The sequence below is a fragment of the Papaver somniferum genome, chromosome 5 (assembly GCF_003573695.1).
Source record: "Papaver somniferum cultivar HN1 chromosome 5, ASM357369v1, whole genome shotgun sequence".
Lineage (NCBI taxonomy): Eukaryota > Viridiplantae > Streptophyta > Magnoliopsida > Ranunculales > Papaveraceae > Papaver > Papaver somniferum.
Genome location: NC_039362.1, coordinates 57,482,301 through 57,503,839, shown reverse-complemented (window position 1 = coordinate 57,503,839; position 21,539 = coordinate 57,482,301). Strand labels below are relative to the sequence as shown.

At 37.3% G+C, this 21,539-nt stretch overlaps 3 protein-coding genes and 2 long non-coding RNA genes across 16 annotated transcripts; 2 read left to right on the top strand and 3 right to left on the bottom strand.

Moving 5' to 3' along the window:
* Positions 1 to 11: 11 nt before the first annotated feature.
* On the bottom strand, positions 12 to 1,557 carry LOC113277438. 7 transcript variants are annotated; one of them, XR_003324934.1, is made up of 5 exons: positions 1,341 to 1,557; positions 861 to 1,185; positions 688 to 762; positions 494 to 594; positions 12 to 347 (listed from the first exon to the last, which is right to left on the bottom strand). It is a non-coding gene; the product is annotated as an uncharacterized LOC113277438 (long non-coding RNA). The 7 variants fall into 7 exon arrangements; XR_003324932.1 differs by having other exon boundaries at positions 12 to 360; positions 688 to 1,185; XR_003324929.1 differs by having other exon boundaries at positions 688 to 1,185.
* Positions 1,558 to 2,250: 693 nt separating this feature from the next.
* On the top strand, positions 2,251 to 5,075 carry LOC113281633. Of its 6 annotated transcripts, XM_026530419.1 has the most exons (5): positions 2,251 to 2,670; positions 3,481 to 3,614; positions 3,718 to 3,759; positions 3,926 to 4,010; positions 4,762 to 5,075. In XM_026530419.1, the coding sequence occupies exons 2-5, from the start codon at positions 3,496 to 3,498 to the stop codon at positions 4,822 to 4,824; spliced, it is 309 nt and encodes a 102-aa protein (XP_026386204.1). In that variant the 5' UTR covers positions 2,251 to 2,670; positions 3,481 to 3,495; the 3' UTR covers positions 4,825 to 5,075. The 6 variants fall into 6 exon arrangements, 1 of the variants encoding a protein (XP_026386204.1); XR_003326283.1 differs by having other exon boundaries at positions 2,251 to 2,395; positions 2,571 to 2,670; positions 3,718 to 5,075; XR_003326285.1 differs by lacking the exon at positions 3,926 to 4,010.
* Positions 5,076 to 5,886: 811 nt separating this feature from the next.
* On the top strand, positions 5,887 to 8,755 carry LOC113278635. The gene is made up of 4 exons (XR_003325591.1): positions 5,887 to 5,992; positions 6,251 to 6,306; positions 7,594 to 7,679; positions 8,639 to 8,755. It is a non-coding gene; the product is annotated as an uncharacterized LOC113278635 (long non-coding RNA).
* Positions 8,756 to 9,274: 519 nt separating this feature from the next.
* On the bottom strand, positions 9,275 to 9,951 carry LOC113279084. The gene is made up of 3 exons (XM_026527796.1): positions 9,646 to 9,951; positions 9,556 to 9,564; positions 9,275 to 9,469 (listed from the first exon to the last, which is right to left on the bottom strand). The coding sequence occupies exons 1-3, from the start codon at positions 9,949 to 9,951 to the stop codon at positions 9,275 to 9,277; spliced, it is 510 nt and encodes a 169-aa protein (XP_026383581.1).
* Positions 9,952 to 17,223: 7,272 nt separating this feature from the next.
* LOC113279083 lies at positions 17,224 to 17,864 on the bottom strand. Its single transcript, XM_026527795.1, has 2 exons — positions 17,568 to 17,864; positions 17,224 to 17,446 (listed from the first exon to the last, which is right to left on the bottom strand). Exons 1-2 carry the CDS (start codon positions 17,862 to 17,864, stop codon positions 17,243 to 17,245), a joined length of 501 nt encoding a protein of 166 aa, XP_026383580.1. The 3' UTR covers positions 17,224 to 17,242.
* Between the last annotated feature and the right edge of the window lie 3,675 nt (positions 17,865 to 21,539).

The following is a 21,539-nucleotide window of genomic DNA, read 5'->3' as shown; positions in this document are numbered from 1 at the left end:
CAACCAAATTCACTATGCTAAATTTACCTAAAACCGAAAATTTGTCAACAATGCAAATGTAACATAAAAACATCTATATCTTCTACTGGTAGGTACTAAAGAAGCATGCATTTTGTTAAATGTTGTTAAAATGCTTGTTAAATGCTTTGAAAGCACATGCTCAAGTGCACTTCTATAATTGGTACTAATATATTAACTTAATCAAGTGGTATATGCAGAAATTAAGTTATTTAAAATAACATTCTAAAATTTTGTTACAACTCATTGCCCAACGTAACTTCATGTCTTCATTTTGGCCATTCTTTTGGGAAGAGTGCAGCAACCACGTGCAATCATACGATCATGCCCTAAAAAAGAAGCCTACCCATAAGTAGGTTCAAAATAAACTTACTACCATATGATTATAACATAAAAATGAAACGCACCATAACCCATAAGATGGTCGTAAAGCAATGAAACAAAGAAAGGAGGGAATTAAGATTACACAATATACCATTCCAGAAATAAAGATCCAAGTTGTGGCCTTATCACATCATCGTGCTGCCCAACTTTTGTAAGGACTTTCAACAACTATTAAACAACTAAAATAGCTTCCTGAAAATCAGCAAAAGGCACCAAAACTCAAAAGATGAAAAGCGAATAACACAGAGAAAAATGATTTCAAGATTTTAAAACAATTCAGTAAACCTGAGTTACGAACAATTCAGAACCTCATCATTAAGCATTTCTTTAGCTCTTTCTACAGAACTTCATACATAAAATCTTATTAATGAAAAATTTGGAATACAGTTAGAATCGGATTGGAATATGATTAAGACACCCAAAAAGAAAATGTCAAAGGAGAGGATTTATAAACATACAGTAACGGTTTGTTTCTGATTCTCGTATCAAAACTCACATATTTTGTTTTCCAGTAGCTTCATCTGCGGTAGGTTTTTCTGTTGCTAGTGTTATTTTAAATCTCACAAATCAAAACCTAAAACAAATAAAAAAATAAAATAAAATAAAATTCAAGAAATCAATTCAGAAAAACAGAAAGGGAAACGTAAACACAAACACAAATACAAACACAAAACGCTAACAATTACTAATTTCAGCCGTGATCCCATCCAGCGAAAATAATCAGGGGATGTTTTTGTCGAGGGTAAAGATACTGCAAGAGATAAACGAAGACATACATAGTTCCTGAAAAGCAAGAAACTAAAAAAATCAAAACAAACCCAGGGACAATGATTTAGATCAGTTGAAGAACACAAAACAAATATTAATGGATGTCTTAGAATCGAAACGAAAACATAGTGAGACATCAATTAAATAAACAACATCAAAAACAATTTTACCTTGATCAGAGACGGCGACGACATCAGGAGCATGAACATCAATGGAGTAATGAGAAAATAAGTTGTCGTTAATAAAAGTGAAAATTAGGGTTCCAGAATGAGATTTTTTTTATATATAGACGTGATACACAATATAGGGTTACGGAAGATCCGAAATAAATCTCGGACTTCCAAAGTTAGCTAAATCTCTCTTTAAAAATATGGATACTTCTCAAAATATACATGCATCCGTTTGCGGAAAAATTAAAAAAATTATTTCCCTATAATATTGTTTCAAATTTCCGTATAAATCATGAAAATACCTTAAAAAAAACAAATCATGAAAATACCTTAAATAGTGTCTTTTTTTCATTTAATTAAGTTAAATCAACAAAAACATTCCAGATAAATCGGGATTCTTAGCCTAAATTAATACGGGACGAAAAATATTTTCGTATTCTTTTTTATTTGTTTTACCATATTCGGCTTTAAAACTCTATTTTTAGTAATTCACTTTTTAGGAATTCCATGGGTTAGATTTTATTAAAATGATATAAACGTGGTGTAATAATGTAAATAAAATTTCAACCAATCAGGTGTGAGGGTTTCGTCGACCTACCAACATAAAAGAGGGTGAACGTTATTGCTCAACATGGAGCATTAGATCGAATCTATTTAATTAGAAATTGACGGCCACGAAATGTAAGGGGGCTAACTTTGATTTCAGCCGATCAGGAACGAGGATTTTGTTCACCGACCAATGGGAGGGGAGGTAAGCGTAGTTCTCGACGTGGTGTGAGAGATGTGATTGGGTGTTTAGGTTGTTGATTGATGTCTGGGTGGGTGGTGAGTACCTTCTGTCTCATATGATACCCGAATCATCTTATTCGTTCTTCCATTCCATATCCTAAAAACCCTAATAACCCTTTCTTCACGTTTTTTTACTGAACAATGAATATTTTGCGTAGTGTCATAAACAAAACAAGTTTTGATCCGTTTAGAATTCACGTATTTTTATTTTAGGTATACAATTGAGATTAGGACATGCAGGTAGATCGAGGCGGTGAAAATATAAAGTAGGGTTTTACCTCCTTCGCCAGCACCAACTCATGTTTCACCACCATTTTCTTCTTAAACTTCTGTTCATAAGCCTCTGTCGACTCTCTCTATCTCTTTTTCCTTTTTTTTATTACAAGATTTGGCGATTAACACGGTTTTATTTGATTGATTTGGATGATTTTTGTGTTGCAGAAACCAATTGTACCAAAGCAAAGATTGCCGAGGATACTAAAAACATTGACAGGCATTTAGCAGGCTTTTGAGAATCAATCACAAAATTTGCGATATCAAGGTAAAAAAGTCAAACTCAATAATCTCAATTTTCGGTCCAGAATTCATTGTTTTATAGACACATACAGCTCAAACAATGTTATGCCCATTCTCGGAATAATTGTTGCCTGTAGTCCATAGAAACGCAAATAGTTTTAGAACATTGCACTGATTTAACTACAGATAAAACTACTCACCACAAACCAATCTAGGAATTTTTTTTAAAACTTCAATTAACAGAAATATAGAGATAAAAAGGTAGTTGCAGCGGAATCCATGTCGCAAACTTGCAACCCATGCTCTCTCGATTTCGTCCAGTGCGAGTCCCAATTTTCCAATGCGTGAACTATTCCAGCTATTCGCGATGTGCTCATTTCCCTTCTTGGCAACCAGTCCTGTTACATATAAATTCCATATTGTTGTGTTGAGTTGGCAATATCAAAATTAGTGATAAATTTCGAGTTAACTAAAAACGCTTTATAATTGCCTCGCAAGAATGTATATTTTCGATTTGGGAAGGAACTATCACTGCCGGTGTACTAAAGTAGACACAATCTTTACGCATATCTTTTAAGTTCTCAACCCATGGAGGAATTTGCGAAAATGGAATAAAGAACGTCCCTGCTGGAGCCTTCCTCTGATCGTCATAGCTAAATCCATCACCCACTAACCACACCTATTGAAAACGTACATTATTTGGTTATTGATTGATAATATATAGAAAGCACGCCATTTAATTTTCAATATCATAGGAATATATTTTCTTGAAAAAGGCTCTAACACTTGAAAGGTTTGGTAATGTGACTGAACCCAAATTCATGTGCTTCTTCAGGTAGTTGCTCAAGTTATGTTGTGCTTAGCTCACACAATCTGGATTGGCAACACTGTAGCAGTGGCAACCTCCATCGATCTAATAGGGAACCATCTGTTTGGTGTCTGGAATGGTGACAGGAGAATTTCTTCAAGGTATGGAGAAGTCATTCTAAAAATATTTTGGGCTGATTTATTGTGTGTTATTCTTTGTTTGTGTCTTTTTTGGACTAACTTCGTTGTGATAACGCTATTTCAGCCAAGACACTCACTTGAATTCAGAGTCTACTGATGCAGCTAAGTACTAACCTTCCCAAACGTGAATATAGATTTACTATCTATGATGTTGAGCATCCCTTGACAGCAGAAAATTCCCCCTAATTGCTGTCACCCGTTGGTAAATTCAAAACCAATTTTGATTTTACTATTAACTTTGGTTTCACCCTTTAGTAACTCAAACTGTATAGGGCTTCCTGCTACCGCTTCGAGGAAAGACCCGCCATACTAACAAGTAGACTTCACACTAGAGAGAAGCAGATGAATTACTGGCAAGTAAGACTCTTTGAGCACTTAATGTTTCCTTTCTTATAGAGGATGGATGGTGTTTCTGAGAAAGTATAGTTACATATATCTTTAAGTTGTCCTCTTTCTTTAAGTTACATATATCCTTTAGTGGCGATACATGCATACACAAAACATCTATATTGGTTGGAGAACCATGCAAGCAAGGAGGTCAGTACAGCCCAAAAGCGGTATCCATCTTGAACCATTGATCACGATCATATTGTACTCATAGCGATGGCGGTGTTTGTGAAAATAATAACTATGAAACAGATGCAGTTTTTCCACAGTCACATAGTCACACTGCTGGTTCAAATTTGGCTGCTGATGAGCTGAGGGATTTTTTTTTCTTTTTTTTTTTTTTTGTTATTGCAAGGGTGGGCCTTAAATGTCAGGTAAATATATGTTTCTCAATCATTTCTGGAGTACTATGTTGCAATATGTGTCTGCTAAATAATCATATTCATGTTAACTGTTCACCACCTAGCCACTTGGTTATGTTGTTGCAAGTTGCGTGCCGCATCCACAACTTGAAAGTAACAATCTGCTTTTTTTATTTGGCACATTATCCATTCTTGCGATCAAGTCTAAGGACTAAAAATATGCACGCTTGATTTTTGATAACAAATTAAAAATTCTAATACATCTAGATATTAACATCTTTCTCATGTTGTTTTGATAAGTTACTAACGGAATTGGAATAACTAAGTTTTTTTTTCTCCTTTTTTTTTGGTTATTTCAGCGAAGATGGTGGTCGAGGTGGTTATGGAGAAAATGGGGACGTCATACGTACAGACAACAATAAATATGGAGGATCTGGGTCGGAAAGACATCAACAACAGGGAAACCGTCTGCAGTGTGTACCGATAGAATCTGTATGAGAAGCAGCTGTTAGAATCTGTATGAGAAGCAGCTGTGTAAACATTGATATAGAAGGTGAGGAAAATATCCACGTAGTCACAAATTGTTGATATAGAAGGCGAGGAAAGGTGTGGAGAATATCCATGTAGTCACAAAATGTTGAATTCAGTTACTTTCAATTGAAACACTTTGCTACACTTTTCTTAGTAGTTGTTTCATTATTTGAGTACTTAAAAGAGGGGGTGAATTATGTAGCATCCAATACTTAATTGTGCCAAACTATAAACTGTGTCAGTTGTCGACTTCAAAATGCTTACTGAAGAGTGAAGATTGGCAAAAGATTGGGACATCTATATCTATCTGATGTGCTAATACTCTGCGATCTCGATATTTTCAGCTAATATACTAGGACCAAATTTTCTCCCCGGTTGTTTAAGTTACTGGCAAGACTATACGAGCTGCTAATACTCTGCAAAATCTTTGCAAGTAGATACTACATTTTGACACAATATGAGAGACCTATCTCTACATTTTCAGCACAAATAACAATCTAGGGAAATTATCGAGCTACATTAACTTGTCCCTGTGCAACACACGGGCAAGACACTAGTTATATAAAAATATAGAAATTGACATTTAGTCCCAAATTTAGTGGGCATTGGACAGTCTAGTCCTCTCATTTCAGGCCTGATACTGTCTAGTCCAAAATTCTCCCCGCCTGGACAATCTAGTCCAAAACTTAGACGAGTCAATCCTTTTTACACCGATCCATAAAAATATGATTTTTTCTATTACCCGAAATATCCCTGAACTATATTATGTTGGTTTTGGAGGAGAGAAAAATCAGATCGGAAAGAGAGAAGAGAAAGAAAGAGAGAGGGAAGAAGAGAGGCGATCTCGAATTAGGGATCTAGAAACAGTTGATCAAACGAGATTTATTTTAAAACAAGCAAGAAGAAGCTATAAATCATCATCAACAACGGTTATTCTTTGAAGATTTTTTTTTTGTGATTTTTTAATTGAGATTCTGAGTGACATTTTTGTTTAATTGCAGAAAGATCCTTCTGTGTCGAGGAATCAACTAGCGACGTTACTTCTATCTGTATCTCAAGGTGGTGTTTATTCTGATTCTCATACTTTTTATACGCCTTTTGATTTTGATTTTGTATTTTTCATTTTCACTTTATAGATCTGGATTTTATAAAAATTGGAAGGAAATTTCGATGTGTAACCTAATTCTAATTCTTTTCGGAATTCTGTGTTCTTTTGTTATGATTTCAATTTTGTTAGTGTTCGAACCGGATTTGGGTGGAATTTTGTTTTTTGATTAGTGAACTGCTGAAAATGTGAATTTTGTTGATTGTATGTAGAAAATGAGGTTTCTCCTAGCAGTGACAAGGAAATTACGAAGAAGCTCATACATGAGGTTCTTGTTCTGCACTTTATTGCTTGATTTTTTTGCCATCTCTAATTGATTTATGGGCTTATTTTCTTCCACATTATTGAAGAAGTGTATTGTCTTGGTTGAATACAGTTTTAGCAAATAATATATATGCAAACATATATAGTCTCCTTCTTTTCTATACTTTTCAATACCAACCATACTAGACATGACACCGATACAAGTTTCTGGGTCGATGTTACACAGTGGGAAAGCCTATGATAACGAGGCTTTGAATGAAATTTAAATGCCCAAATCACATGTAATTATTGTTTCCAAACATAAGAACGATATGATTCAATAAACATAAGAACGGAAAACACGTACGTACATTGAGCCTCCTCTTTTTAACTTGTATAGAGCTGTAGGACGACCATAGTGACCATTTCCGCTTTGATACAGTAGTTTCAGTTCAAGCCATGCCTTAACTTCTCCATGATTTTTAACTTAACACTCAAGGATACGTAGTCCAGGGATTCCATAAATTCCATAGATCTTTTATCCGAGTTTATTTTTTTTTAGGATTCTAACGCCTTGCATTAACCTTTTTAACGCCACTTGCTTACCTATACAAGTTGGTGCATACTATTAATCCACCGTCACCATCACAAACCCATTTTTGTTTTCGCAAGACTAATCTTGTCTCCTCTCTAGCCACGGGAAACAAGGTAAGCCATCAAAATAGACCTGCTAAGTAAGCTTGCAGTTTCTACAATATGAATGTATTTTCATGTACACCATCTATATGCGGTGTACATAGAAGTGCACTTTTTTTGTCCTTATTATAAGAGGTGTATATGCTTGTACACCACTTATATGATTTCTTGTATATTCCACGTGGACTGTTTTTAGTTTTACATATGAAAAACTTGGCCTTCCTCGTGATGAAATGGGTATCGTAACGATCTTTATGACTTCTTGCAGATATATTACCTCATGTTATTGTATGCTTGTATTAATTAATTGGGATAAATAAGGGTAGCTTCATTCGTCCATTTGTCTCTGTTTTTTTTTCCAGAAATGGACTTAATAGAAGTTACAGATCAGGTTCGCCCCTACATTTTGTAATAGTAATAGATTTTCTTCCTCTGAGATTTTCTAGACATTGGTTAGTATTTATTATAAACCGCAAATCAGAGCATTGCCTACAAAATAGTTTTGGGGTCGATATAAATGTTGAGAAGCAAACTGCCTATATTTAGAAAAAATAACAAAAATCATACCGTTGTTAGTATCTCAAGTTCTCAACCTTTTTATTTATCCCAATTGCAGGTGTAGTGAAGGTAAAAGATGATAAAGATGAGTCCCCAACTTATGTTGCTATGCTTGCAGCCCAAGATGATGCAACACGGTGCAAGGTATTTGTTCTAGTTGTATACTTTGGTTCCATTGATGATTCCTACCATAATATTGGTCCTAACTGATAACATGATTGTGTGTTTTAGTCTTTCTTAGTTGAATTTGATAAGTACAATAACATATTGATTCTTAATGTGTACATAATTGTACACATGTAGATAGCTAATGTGTATATAGTTGTACACTTGTTGATTGTTATTTGTTAATATGAATGATTGGTGTTGTGCATGTTTTACAGGGGTGTACATATTGGTGCACATGTGTAAATCTTATGAAAAAGTACGTATCCCTTGTTTTACAACGGTGTACATATTGGTGCACCTGTGGGAAGTAACTCCCATTAAAAAATAGGTTTGTGTGGGGTTGTGAATGATTAGCTTTATGCATGTTTTGAAGCGGTGTACGTATTGGTGAACCTCTGTAATTCTCATGTAAAAGTAGGTTTCTGAGTGGTTATGAATGATCGTTTTTCTGCATATTTTGCATGGGTGTACACATTGGTGCACCTGTATGATTCCCATGAAAAAGTGTGCCCGAGTGTGAATATGAATGATCGATTTTATGCATGTTTTGCAGGGGTGTACACATTGGTGCACCATTGTATTTTCAATGAAAAAGAAGGATCAGTTTTAGGAATGTTTCACAGGGATGAATATATTGATGCACCAATATACTTATCATGAAAAAGTAGGTCTGGATGCGAGTATGATTGATCTGTTGTGCATCTTAGTAATCTCTTTTTTGGTAAAGTGCAATGAATCACTGTACTGGTATGTTTCGAAGCCATATTAAGTTTGTGTAGTAATGCCCACATGGATTGTGTCTCTGACCATAAACTGAGTAACTTTTTATTTTGATCGTTTTCTTGCTTTGTTTTCTTATGCGAATGTTGGTGAAACGATAATCACTTTTTTTCAAGCTGCAATTTCTTATGTTCATTGGTTTGTCCTCGATGCAGGTTATCTGCTAAACTTACCTCTGCAACTCTGAATGTTATCCAACTGGAGTTTGGCGTCGTTGGTATTTTTCTCCGTCTGTGTGGATTAGGGTGCAGTTTGGCTATCATGGATTCTGGATTTTTTGGATCTTTGCAGCGTTGTACATAATTGTACACACCAATGTAAATTAAAAAAAATTAAAAATGAAAATTATATAGTCATATGGGTACTCTTTTTGTAGCTCTCGGAAAATGCTTTCCAAATATGTAAATTTTGTCGATTTTGGACGAGCGGTTCAAAAGATAAATTATTTTTTATATTATTCAAAAGTGCTGACATCATCATGAGTCAGTGTGGACTAAATTGCAAAATATTTGGACTAAATAATAATAATAAGGGTTATTAGTGTACTTTCCATATTTTTGGACTAATCTGTACCTAGTTGACTCGGACTGGACTAAATTGTATCTCTGGATTGATTTTTGGACTAAACCGTATTTTTCCCTATAAAAATCTACGAATCCATTTAATGTACCTTGCCGCTGACCAAAACACATAAAAACTCAAACTACGAATCCATTTATTGTTCCATTATCACTACTAACAAATTCAAACATTGTCTAAAAATATTATTACTTTGCTGACCAGCATTGTTATCATTTACGAATCAAGATGCGCTTGTGACATCTCACAAAACTTCTGAGGGCGGGATCAAATAAAGGAGACCCCTTTTTACGTCTGCAGACTCTTTCCATTCCCATCGTTTCAAAACTCCCAACCTTTGGACCGTCTGTCCAAAGGACCTTAAATTTACAAAAACAATCATCTTGTTTGTGAGGTTTACGGTCTACCTGTTGATAACGCCATGTAATAATATCAGTCACTATGTTCAATAACTCATGCTATTATAAATTTATTGAACAGCGGGAAGTTAAACCTTAAGACCCTGAATCAGAACAGCGATAAAAGTAGGAAATAAAGCAATGATCAGTCACCAACTCATTCACAAATCGAAGAGTGGACTCACAATATAGATAAGACCGTTGTAGAACTTCTCATCTTGTTTGCCTTTAAGTAACGCGCACACCTGCGATCCAGGTCCCATACGCCCACAATCATCATCCTGTAGTTGTACACAAGCAGGACGAAACCTCTTCAAAAACCCGTCTAATTCTTCCGCGGTCTTGATCTTTTCGCCGTTGAACACTTCTTCTTCTTCACTAGCTAAGTCCGTGAATCTAATTGTCAGGGTATGTTTAACCTTATCTAATACTAGTTCTTGCACTGTGTACCACGCATTATCAACAACTGAACAGAAATCTAAACCTGTCATTCTTATTTTGTAGAAGTTCTTAGAAGTTTTTTTTTTGAGATTGAAAGGAAAAGAAATGGGAAGAAATACAGAGAAAAAGGAACAGAAAGGGGAGAAACCTATAACGTTCGGAATACCAATCCTCGGTCTTCCTATTTATCCGATCCCGTAACCAAATTCGAAATAAGATTTCAACCAATTAACGCAAATATTTTTTTTTCAATCTAAATTAACCTCATATAACATTTTTATGGCAAGATATATGTATCGTACGTGTCAATATGTTATTTTCCTAAAAATCAATGCGTTCTTCCTAATATTTAGCCTTAAAAAAAACGAAAAAAGTATACGTCGTTACAATTAACACATCTGCTCTTGGCTACACGAACAGCAGCAGAAAGACTATGGCCAAAAGTTATATTTGAAATCGACTCAGAGAACCTATTGCGTTTCATCACCTCATCTACCCCTCCACCTTGGCACATAGCAGGAATGATTGAAGAAATAAAAATGAGAATCCAACAGATCCCGCAAGCAACCATCCAACACAACTACAGAAAGGGAAACCAGGCAGCAGACGGATTAGCCAATCACGCGTCAAATGAAAGTCAATCAGGAAACTCATCAACCAAAAAATGGGAGCAGGCAATCCCATCATTTATTTCTCAAATCTTATTTTCAGACTCAGTGGGTACTGTAAACTAAGTTCTCTTAGTAAATTATATGCTTCAAAAAAAAAAAAAAAAAATGCACGCACATTAATAGTTAAACAGTTTTTGATCATACTGTGTGTTTGTCTATTCGAATCTAAAAGCCATAAGTGAGACACCTAGCAAGTCAATCTCTGTGTTGGATTTTTGTCAGCAACTAAACTCTAGACAGCCTACTTGATTCGAAAGATTCGCTTGATTATTCAAATTTCAAATTGCCTTTTCCACTAAAAAAGAAATAAAACAAGTTTATACTGATATCTCAATTCAAGCACAGAGATGGCGATAGTGGCTTCTCCTGGTTGTGCGTCCTCCTCTAAGGTAAGAAGATACTCACTCATCTCAGTATATAACAGAGGACATCTTGACTTTGATCTTTATTTATCTTCCTATAAACTCCATCTTTAAGCACAGATGTGTTTCAAAGGTTTGGTTTTCCATCCTCTCTAGCCCTAATTTCATTCAAAAATGGGTTCAGTTCAGCAACACAAATAAATCTCTCCTATGGGCACAAAGTATCGATGTTTCCAACGATGATCAAGAAGATAACAGTACTTGGAAACCGATGTTTAGAATTGCATATCCAGATTTACATTCTCAATACATACATTATAAAAAAGAAGGCTTCTAGGGACGGCCACTTCCAAAAAAAACGTCCCTAATAGGTAGTTGTTGGGAGAACCCACTCTAGCCGTCCCTAGTGATGTGTATTTGGGACGGTGTGGCATAAACCATCCCAATTGTTTCTTTAGTAGGGACGATTCATGTCTGACCGTCACTATTGGTCCACTAGTAGGGACGAATTCGTCACAGCTAGGGCTGCACAACGGGTAGGGTGGGTAGGATATGGCCTATACCGCCACCCTACCCGTTTACTGGCGGTTGAGAAAAATTTTACCCGCCATCCTACCCGCCATTAAACGGGTAAGATCCTACCCAACCCATTCTCTGGCGGGTCGGGTAGGGTAGGGTGGCGGGTATAACCGTTTTTTTTTTCTTTTACGAATTTCGAAGGTTATTGAACCTGGAAACGATAAAGAGCCAGATGATGTAGAGATTAAGGTGCCTGAACCTAATGCTAAAGATGTGAAACTATGGAGAAGATTATTGTTGGTAAGGTGTTTGATATAATGTGTATTTTCGATGAATCAGGTACGCCGAAAAGGAAGAGCGCGCCGGAGACATACGTATTCGGACTGATTGACGAAGATGCAAAGAGCATAGACCCAGGGAATTTTGAGAGACACTGGGGGATGTTCAACTACGACGGAACTTTGAAATACTCGTTACAGTTGGGTGATAATAGAAAGCTAGTCCCGGCAAAGGGGGTCAAGTATTTGGAAAAACAATGGTGTGTAATGTTGCCACAAGCAAGCACTTCCGATCCCATCTTCGTAGAGAGCGTGACATACGCCTGCACTCACGCTGATTGTACCAGCCTTAGTTACGGGTCGTCTTGTGATGATTTGGACGCAGCCAGCAATGCTTCGTATGCATTTAACAGGTTTTACCAGACTGCAAATCAACAGAGAGGGAGTTGTAATTTCAACAACTTAGCTGTTGTCACCACCACAAATCCTAATACTGAAGATCTTAAATGAAAGTTTGATATAATGATCGATGTGAGCAAGCAAACACCTTACCAGCGGGTAGGGTAGGATAATTTCGGATTATATCCGTCACCCTACCCGCTAACTGGCGGATGAAATAATGTTTACCCGTCACTCTACCCGCCAAATAGCGGATAGGGTAGGATACGGTTAAAAAACTGGCGGGTAGGGTAGGATTGGCGGGTAAGGGTAGGATATGTGCACCCCTAGTCACAGCCGTCCCAATTAAATAGATTATACCGTTGGTAATTTAATTATTTTACGCCCCAGAGTATAGAGAAATAGTTTTCAGTTTCTTCTTATTCTTCTCCCTATCAGAAACATTTTTCTGTTTTTATTTTTTCCTGAAAACCCTAAAATTAAATTTCCACGAAGTCGCAGCTGAAGACAGCCATCATCCATCTTCACGAAATCCTCAGGAATCGATACCATCTCTGTGAAATCTTCACTTTCTTCTCCATCTCCACTAAGAAATCGAATCATGGAAACTTAGGGTAAGAATCTCTTTCTCAGCTTCGTGAATTTTTTCTGGTTTGATGTTTGAAACGAAGAATTTAAGGTTGCTTTTGGTAAAATCGCAGTATATTTGTTGATTCCCTTTGAATTTTTCAGGTTTGCTGTTTGATTAATTTGCTCGATTTTGTCTTTGACGTTTTTGGATTCAAAATTAAATCAAGTAAGCCTCTCTCCATTTCCAAACTTCTCTCGATCAATTTTGTTAACCTACAGATTAATTATATCTTTTGCCGATTTGGGTTACCGATCGAATTCTCTCTATTATAATGTGTATCTATCTGATCTCATTATTATTGATTGTTTAGTTGATTGAATTATTAGTATTGTGATTTTAGTTTTGAGTGTGATGAATTAGGAATTACTGTCTGACTACTAACACAAGAGAAACATGTTTCTCTTAGAATTAATTAACATGTAGTGTCATCTGACTACTAACACAAGCTTTGGTTTCCCCTTTTAGCATATATGAGTCAAGCCATGTTGGGAATGCACTGTGTTTTTTCCTATGCCATTTTTAGACTTGCTGCTTTACATTAATTGTTAAATGCATGAATTATTTAGCTTTGTTCTGCTTCTGCTCTTTGGATAGGAAGTTTCCTGCTTGTTGTTGGTTGTATGTGCGGCATGTGCCTGTGAATTCTGTCTTGTTCAACAATAATAGCAATAATAGAACATTGTTTAATTAGGTGATTGGAACTGATCGAGGAGTTTCACTAACTAAAAGAAGGGCATAAAGATGTAGCTGAAGTGGCTCAGAAATTACAAAAGTACCGTGTTTATGAGCCTGTTAAATACCCACTTATATTTGGAGGTAAGTCCATACTCACTACCATTTTGCATTCATCGTTGAACTTAGTTTATATGCATTTGATGTTTCGTTGGATTACTGGTTGGGTTGTTAATATATGGCGCATACCAAATTTGGTTTTCAGAGTGGGATGTGCTTTATTGTTCCGTGCCTACATCTCCTAGAGGTGGCTACCGCGGTGCATTAGGGCGTTTTTTTTTAAACAAAACAGATGATTCAAGTAGTTGAAGCTCCTGCTTGCGTTAAAAATAAAATTTATCTTATGCTCATTATGAGATTGGTCTTTAAAATTCTCTTTACATATTACGTGATACATGTGCACTGAATGTATTGGATGAAAAATGGATTCAAGTTATTTTCGAGCCTCCAGAACTGAAGGTTGGAGGTTTCAATAATAGACAAGAAAAAAAGAAGTCCGGTACGTACAGACTTAAGTAATAAGGATTGAACCATGTTTTTGGATTTCTTGCAGGACTTAGGAGGACTGTTAAGAGTTTCCGATTGAGATGGATGAACTAGTTGCGAACCGATCAAATGAATGCAGAGGAAGAGTGCATAATTCTCCAACTTCAACATCACTGGGGAAACAAGTAAGAGAAGAGGGTCTATTTTTATATTCCATTTCCTTTTAACATAAAAACAAGTAGTAATAATGTTCGTGTTTAGATGGTCGAAAATAGCTCGTAAGATGCCTGGAAGAACTGATAATGAGATAAAGAACTATTGGAGAACTCATATGCGGAAGAAAACACAAATTGAAGAACAAGGTAGTATTTCCCTGCATTATTTTGTTTTTCTGCTTCTGCTCTTTGGATAGGAGGAAGTTTCATGCTTGTTGTTGGTTGTATGTGCCTGTGAATTCTGTCCTGTTTAGCAATAAAAGCAATTATATGAATTCTGTCCACTCAATCTCTGTTATGGCATAAATGGTTTTTGTTCTTTTATTTAGGTATACATGGTTCATTTCTTTACAAGCTGTTTAAGCAAATTTGCCTCTTTGGATAACTTGATAGGACATGCAGAACATGGTGGATAAAAGTCTTATTTGTTACTCTTATGCACAGTTGGTTTACTCTTATGCACAGTTGATAAAAGTCTGATTAGTAAGTTGTTGTGAGGCAACGAGTATTCCTGCATCAAAAATGTGCATAATAAAATAGTTAACAATCTATCAGATGCTAAGGCTTTATGTACACTTTGTATGCTAAGGCTTTTGTATTGTCAATTATTGCTACTAGAACAAATTGTCTGGTGTTTTCTTGCCTTCCTTGGTTCAATAAGTGACACAAATGTAGATCTATTAGGGAAGTGTTGACTGTTAAGATACTATGCATTTAAGTAAGTCAACAAAACAAACTGGTTTCTTCATTGCAGAACTGATTGTTGCCGTTGTTAATGTGTCGAGCTTTGTTTCGGTTTCCCTTACTGAGAATAATGTAACTGTTTGATGATGTATTGAGTAGATTGATGATTTCGTTTTACAACGACTTATGTTTGTTGCAGGATATGCGACACGGAAAGGTGCAGGAAGGGTTCTAATCCGTGTTGGGCATTTCAGATGCAAAAAGAGTTTGTTTATTACCTTTAGTTGTCCAAGGTACAATCAAAGGTAAGAAGTCAGGTATCCAGCTGTACTCGAGATCTTTCAAAGAAAGAGATAGGGACACTTCTTAAACTTTGCAACCAGGTGACATTGATTATCTAATATCTGTTTTAAGTTTGTATCCATCTTAGAGAGCTAAACATAACCAGGCATCGAGTTTGTCAATCTCATATTGACCAATTGTCTGGCAGGCACCAAAAGCTGTGCGATGAAATGCTGTGAAATCATCTAAGTCTCTGGGAGGGTTCCAAGAAGTCACATAACAACAACTGAGAATGTACTATAAGATTCTTGGATTCGTTAATGACCCGCTGATGCAAAATCATGTGAGTTATCTTTTATTACTTCACATGATACTGTATACACCTTATTCTAGCAGATTTTGTGTTATTCTTTCCTTCTCTCTTTGTTATGAGCATCATGCAAAGAATATGGTTTCTTAATCTTTTCGGGCAAATAACAGTTCTAGCTCATTTTTTTGAGTGAATTGGTCAAAGATTTTCTATTTTTTGTGACTTCAGAAGTATATAACCTTACTAATATTTTGTTTCTTTGGTATCCCTCAATTTAGGTTCCTTCATTTTGATCTGCAAGCTCTATTACTCAATTATTTTCGTTCATCAAGATACAACTATTCAATAGGTGAGTCCAGTTCTACCGTTGAAGCTGCTCAAACTGTTCATTTCCATTTTCTCTTATGACAAGCATGACTGAGTATAGCTTAGGATACAATTTGTTTAGTTAATTTCAGGAGCTATAAGGGTCGTTCTGGAGCAGAAGCACTCAAATAGACACTTCCAGTGCAGACTGAAAATCACCTTTTGGTTGTTTTTCAATTTTTTGTTCTTTTGTATGAGACTTGGTAGTGTAAATGACTGAATCTTTTTTGTAAACAACTTGATTTCATGAGTGAGAATCTATTTTGGGATAAAATGCAGTCTGAATGATTGTTTAACAGGGTAAAGGGAAAGGCATCCAGCCAAAGAAACTGAAAAGAAATTTTATTTTATTTTTGAACTTTAGCAACGCTTATTAGGTGTTACTAATAGGCATTATATGACGGTTGGAAATACATCTGGGACGGATTAAGAAACCGTCCCTACATCCTTACATCCCTACATCCGTCCCAAAAAGTACTACTGACGGTTTTATAAGTCCGTCCCTAGAACCCAAACCGTCCCCAGAAGTATTAGTGACGGTGGATCGGGCGACGCTAACAAAACCGTTCCTAATACCTTTTTGGGACGGCCTTTTGCCTGTTGGGACGTTTTTTTGACCGTCCCAAGAGCCCTTATGTTTTGTAGTGATATCTAAGCATTTACATGGGTTTTCTTTTAGATTTCTAAATTTAAACCAAAAATTGTACCTTTTAGGTTCTAGTAATGGTCTCGTGCTTTTTGTCATACACTAAATCTCAGTTATTATGTTTGTAACCCACTCACTCAGAAGGCTTGGTTTGCTACGCTGGAAATAGAACAAGTCATACAACTTTGAGTGTTTGGGTTCTTGAAGAAGACAACAGATGGCAATTGTTGCACATGGATATCAATTTGGACGATATTTTTGCAGCAATAGAATCTCGGATGTTAAGTGCAGCAATGGAGAGGTATTCCGTTGAAAAAATCCAGCTTCAGTCCAACAAACCGTAATGTCGTTTTGCTCGGTTGCATGAACTACATGTGGGAGTTCAACATCCAAACCAGGATATTTGAAGAACTGTGTTATCCTCCATTTCTGGCTAACAATCATTTAGATGATATTAGTGACTTGCGCATGCCCTTTATGCTCAAGGCAATGCCAACCATACTTCCTCCGCCAAATTGGATAAACACATGATCTGATCTTTTTGCATTTACTTGGAAGATAGAAAAAAAAGATGATATGTGCTCATAGTGATTGTTGGCAACTATTCTTTTAATTTTTGGGAGAATTTGCACCTACATTTTAGTTTATTGTATAACTACTAGCGAATCCAATTATTGTACCCAAAAAAAAAAAAAAACTCAAACTACAAATCCATTTATTATTTCAGTACCACTACTTTGTTGACTAGCACTGTTATCATTTACGACTCAAGATGCGCTTGTGACATCTCCAAGAAACTTCTGAGGGAGTGATCAAACAATGCAGATCCTTGTTGACGTTTGCACACTGCTTCGATTCCCATCTTATCAGCACGAGATTGCCTTGGACCTTCTGACCATACGACCTCAAATATACAAAAACAAGTGTCTTCTCCTTTTACATGTTTGTGAGGTTTAGGGTGTACCTGTTAATAACGCCATGTAACAATATCAAAATAGCATTCAACCAAATTTAAACAAAATTATTCTTTGTATATAAAGAAGAAAAAAATACATACGGAGAAAATCAGAGGGAAGGGAACTCACAGATTTGAGAACACCATTGTAAAACTTTTGAGTTTTGCCTATTTTAAGTAGCGTGCATACCTCCAATCCAGGTTTCACACGTTTACACTCCTCGTCCTGTAACTGGAGACATGCCGGACGAAACCTCTTTGAAAACCAATCTAATTCACCAGCCGTCTTGAAAGTTTTCACACTGAATACTTCTGTATCACTAAAGCCTACGAATCTGACAGTAAGCGTGTGCTTATCCTCGTCTAGTTCCAGTTTTTTCACGGTGTACCACGCCTTATCAGTGGATCGAAAATCTGAACCCGCCATTTTAATTTTGTATTGGGAGTCCCTAAAAAAAATTTGCACAGAGAAAAAAGAAATGGGAAAAATTGAAAGGAACCCAAATGAGAAAAAAAAATATTTGTGGGGGGAGGATACTGTTTCCTTTTTGTTTGTGATGAGAGTAAACTAGGGTTAATATATTGCACTCTTCTTATTTATACCATGAAGGCTAGCAGCCTAAAACCTATTCAGTCTCGCTAGACCACGCAATACTCGGTCCGCGCATAACTGAGTCTCTGCCATTTATCCGATATTCCGATCCCTTTATCCCGTAACTAATTCCCAATTTCCTCATCTTAATGGAAATAAAAAAGATTATGTCGACTGATTAGCTCATAAATTTCACCTAATTAACATAAATAAAATTTGGTTGCCTATTTTTTCCACCTCGTATATTATTTTTTTCCTCTTTTAGCAACTTTTATTTTGGCATGATATATCTATAAGCAATTATATTCTTCTTTGATTTTTGTTATTCTAATGAATTTATTTTTGGTTATATCACTTAAAAATGGGTAACATTCCATTGACCATTTCGTTGTGTATTAAAGTTCAGTGGCCGGAATTTGTTGAATATGTTAACTCGTGTTCTTTTCGTGTGAACAGTCAAATCACGAAGGCATCCGAATGCTCACAACCAATCATCGTAATCTAGAGTGATTTGTGGTGATGATATCTTAGTGTTGATTTCTTGGCTCAAAGCTTTCGGGTTTATCACAGCCTCATCTAACAACTCCATGTGGGGCGTTTGCGCACGGGATATAGGTAAAACAAAGGAAACAATACATACAAGTAAAGATCCATGGGGTTAGGCAAATATAAAGTGCTGAAATATAAACAAGACCGAGGTTTACGTGGTTCAGCACTAAGGCCTACGTCCACGGGGTTTGTTGTTTCACTATGTTCTTCACGGTTACAAGAGTAGTCGAATGACTTTTGGGCTTACATGTATTTTCTCTTCTAAAGGATTAACTTACACTCGAAATCTCTCTCTCCTTCCCTTCCTGATTTTTCCGATCCCCTTCCTCTTGGTGGAGAGGGGTATTTATAGGGTTAGAGTGTGGGACCCATCTCTGAAGGCCGTTGGAACCTTATCTTCTAGTGTCTTGTGTCCATCACGCAGAGGTCTGCGTTTGCCACTTGATCACGCAGAGACATCCTCGCTCGTCCCAGGTTGATCGACACGTATACTGCTCAGAGTGTTTAATGAGGGTAGTTGAGATGCCTGCTCGTGTCAGACAAGTGTCTTCTGCCCCTGTCACGTCCGTGTCAGCTAACTTTCTCTCCACCGTTGATCTTAGCTTCTTTTGGGGATGAGATAAAGTAACTCCTTGGGGTTTATTTGGTGTTTCGTAGTGCATCGTATTTTGATGTCTTGGCCTGCATGCTTTCCACGTATCTTTTTATATACACGTGTCTGATGGTGAGATATATGTATACACAATTTGCCCCTTTTCTTCGGGCTTGAATGTTTAATGGGTGCATTGAAGAAAACAGTCGTTGCATATTCTTCTATCTCTCCTAATAACTTTTCCTAGATACTTGGGCACGTCTTTTATTTGTGCATTAACTGCTCATGTAACGGGCACGTTTCCCATTCCTCCATTAATTTCCTTCTCTTTCTTTCGGGTATATTAAGGAGAGAAAGAAAATTAATTTCATTCTTCCTAAACATTCTCTCGTTTTCATTCTTCGTTCTTCAGCCCTTAAATTCTCTGTCAGTCTTCATTCTTCAGCCCTTAAATTCTCTGTCAGTCTTCATTCTTCAACAGCCCTTAAATTCTCTCCACCTTAGCATTAATCACGCTTGCCTCCTCTTTATTTCTGATTTGTTCTTCTGCTCTGCTGCTGTTTTTGCTGGTAAGTTTTTCTTTTCTTTGTTTCCATGTTTTACGCTATGTTGATTTGTAAATTTCTGCTACTGTTGTTCCTTGTTTGTGATGAAGAACTTCTTTTAATGCTTGCATGCTAGTTTGCCCCTGTTCTTCGTCTTAAATCAAGGAGGCCATGTTTTGCTTGTATTGATGAGTTTTCAGGGTAGGGATTTTATGGAATTTCGAGCATGTATGCTAATTTTAGGGTTTCTGCGTTATCGTGTGTGGATTGCTATTTATGTGGTTTTTTGATTGTTGGTAATGTCCTTGAGTTTGTTTTGACTTGTTTATGATTAATCTTTTCGCAGCCATGTCTGACCGTCCGCGGCTTCCTTATCAGACTCCTGGTTCTGGTCTATCGAGATCTCCTCCGCGTAGAGAGTCTCAAGATGATGTTCGTAGAAGTCGAGTTTCTTCTGGGCGAAGGCCTCATCTTCTAGGGAAGAGATTCCTTCGACAAATCCTTCTGGGCTCGAAAGTCTTCGATCGCGCGTCTCGTCCTCGTGATGATGTTAGGAGTACGCAGCACCGACCGTGCTGTCGCTTTTGATGTTCCTCCTCTACGTTCTGTAGTGCCCGAGCATCATCTGCCGCCCCCTCCTACACTTTTTTAAAGGGAAGAATACGAAGTGGTGTTCCGAGGGCTGAATCTTCAAAAATCCTCTTGAAGAGAAAGGCTTCCGAGCGTTCATTGTTCATCCGGTCCCCCGAGGAGGATGAGGCTGCCCCATTGATACGCGTTTCGGTCAGTAAGAAAAAAGTAACGTTCAAGCATATTGATCTCGAAATTTTCAAGGAAAAGCATGAGCTTCAAGCCTTCGAGGTTCGTTTCTATGCCCCTGAGGATGATATTACTTATGAGCTTATCTCAAAGTATGAGTTCGATGAATTTCATTTGTTGACGACGGTTGGAGCGTTCGAAGCTGGTCTTATGCTGCCGTTGTACAAGTCAGGTGATTCCTTCTACTATGATGTGCTTGCTAGTCGTGAAGGCTCTTCCACCAATACTCACAGCCGTTCTGTATCGCAACTATCGGGGAATTATCTCCGCGCCCTGAAGGAGTGCTATCTGCGGAGTAAGGGGGAGACGACAATGACTTGTACGTTCCCAATCCCGCGGAGAAGGAATGGTATACTCCTGAGAATTTCAATAACTCCTTCGGTGATTACGTCAATAGTAGGAACCGTAAGCCGTGGAGTGTCAGCCTTCGGAATCTCGCTGCTCCTCGGGGCGAAATTCGTCTGTTAAATGAGGTCAGCGATGCCAAGCTGAAGTATGTTCCCGGCACGGAGGGGTCTAGTCATCGGAAACTTTTCCCGGCCCGCGAGAGGATCAAGCGCGACCATGACTACGAGTGGCACGCTACCGTTATCGAAGTGTTGGTCCATGGGCGTACGGTTGGATCCCTGGTCCCGCGGTTGGCGTCCTACTGAGAGTAGCAAGCCACGTGAATCTCCTCCTGCTCGTTATGGAGATTTCTGTCCCTGGCGTTTAACTTCGCAGGTATGAATTTTCCTTATGCCCTTGACGTCGTTGAGGGAGACGAGGAGGAAGGTTCTGGTGCTATACTTCCACCGAGAGTGCCTCGACTGCTCAGGTACGCGGATTCTAGCTGCGCTTCTCCTTCTTTAGAAATTCAACTGTTCGGGAAAAATAATTCTTTTTGTGGTGTTGGTTTTCAGGTGTCGAAGAAGAAAAAGATTAAGCCGAAGCAGTCTTCTACCATTGTGATGGGTGAGGCTGAGGCCCATGAAGAAGTTACAAGTCCGTGAACGAAGAGTTTGC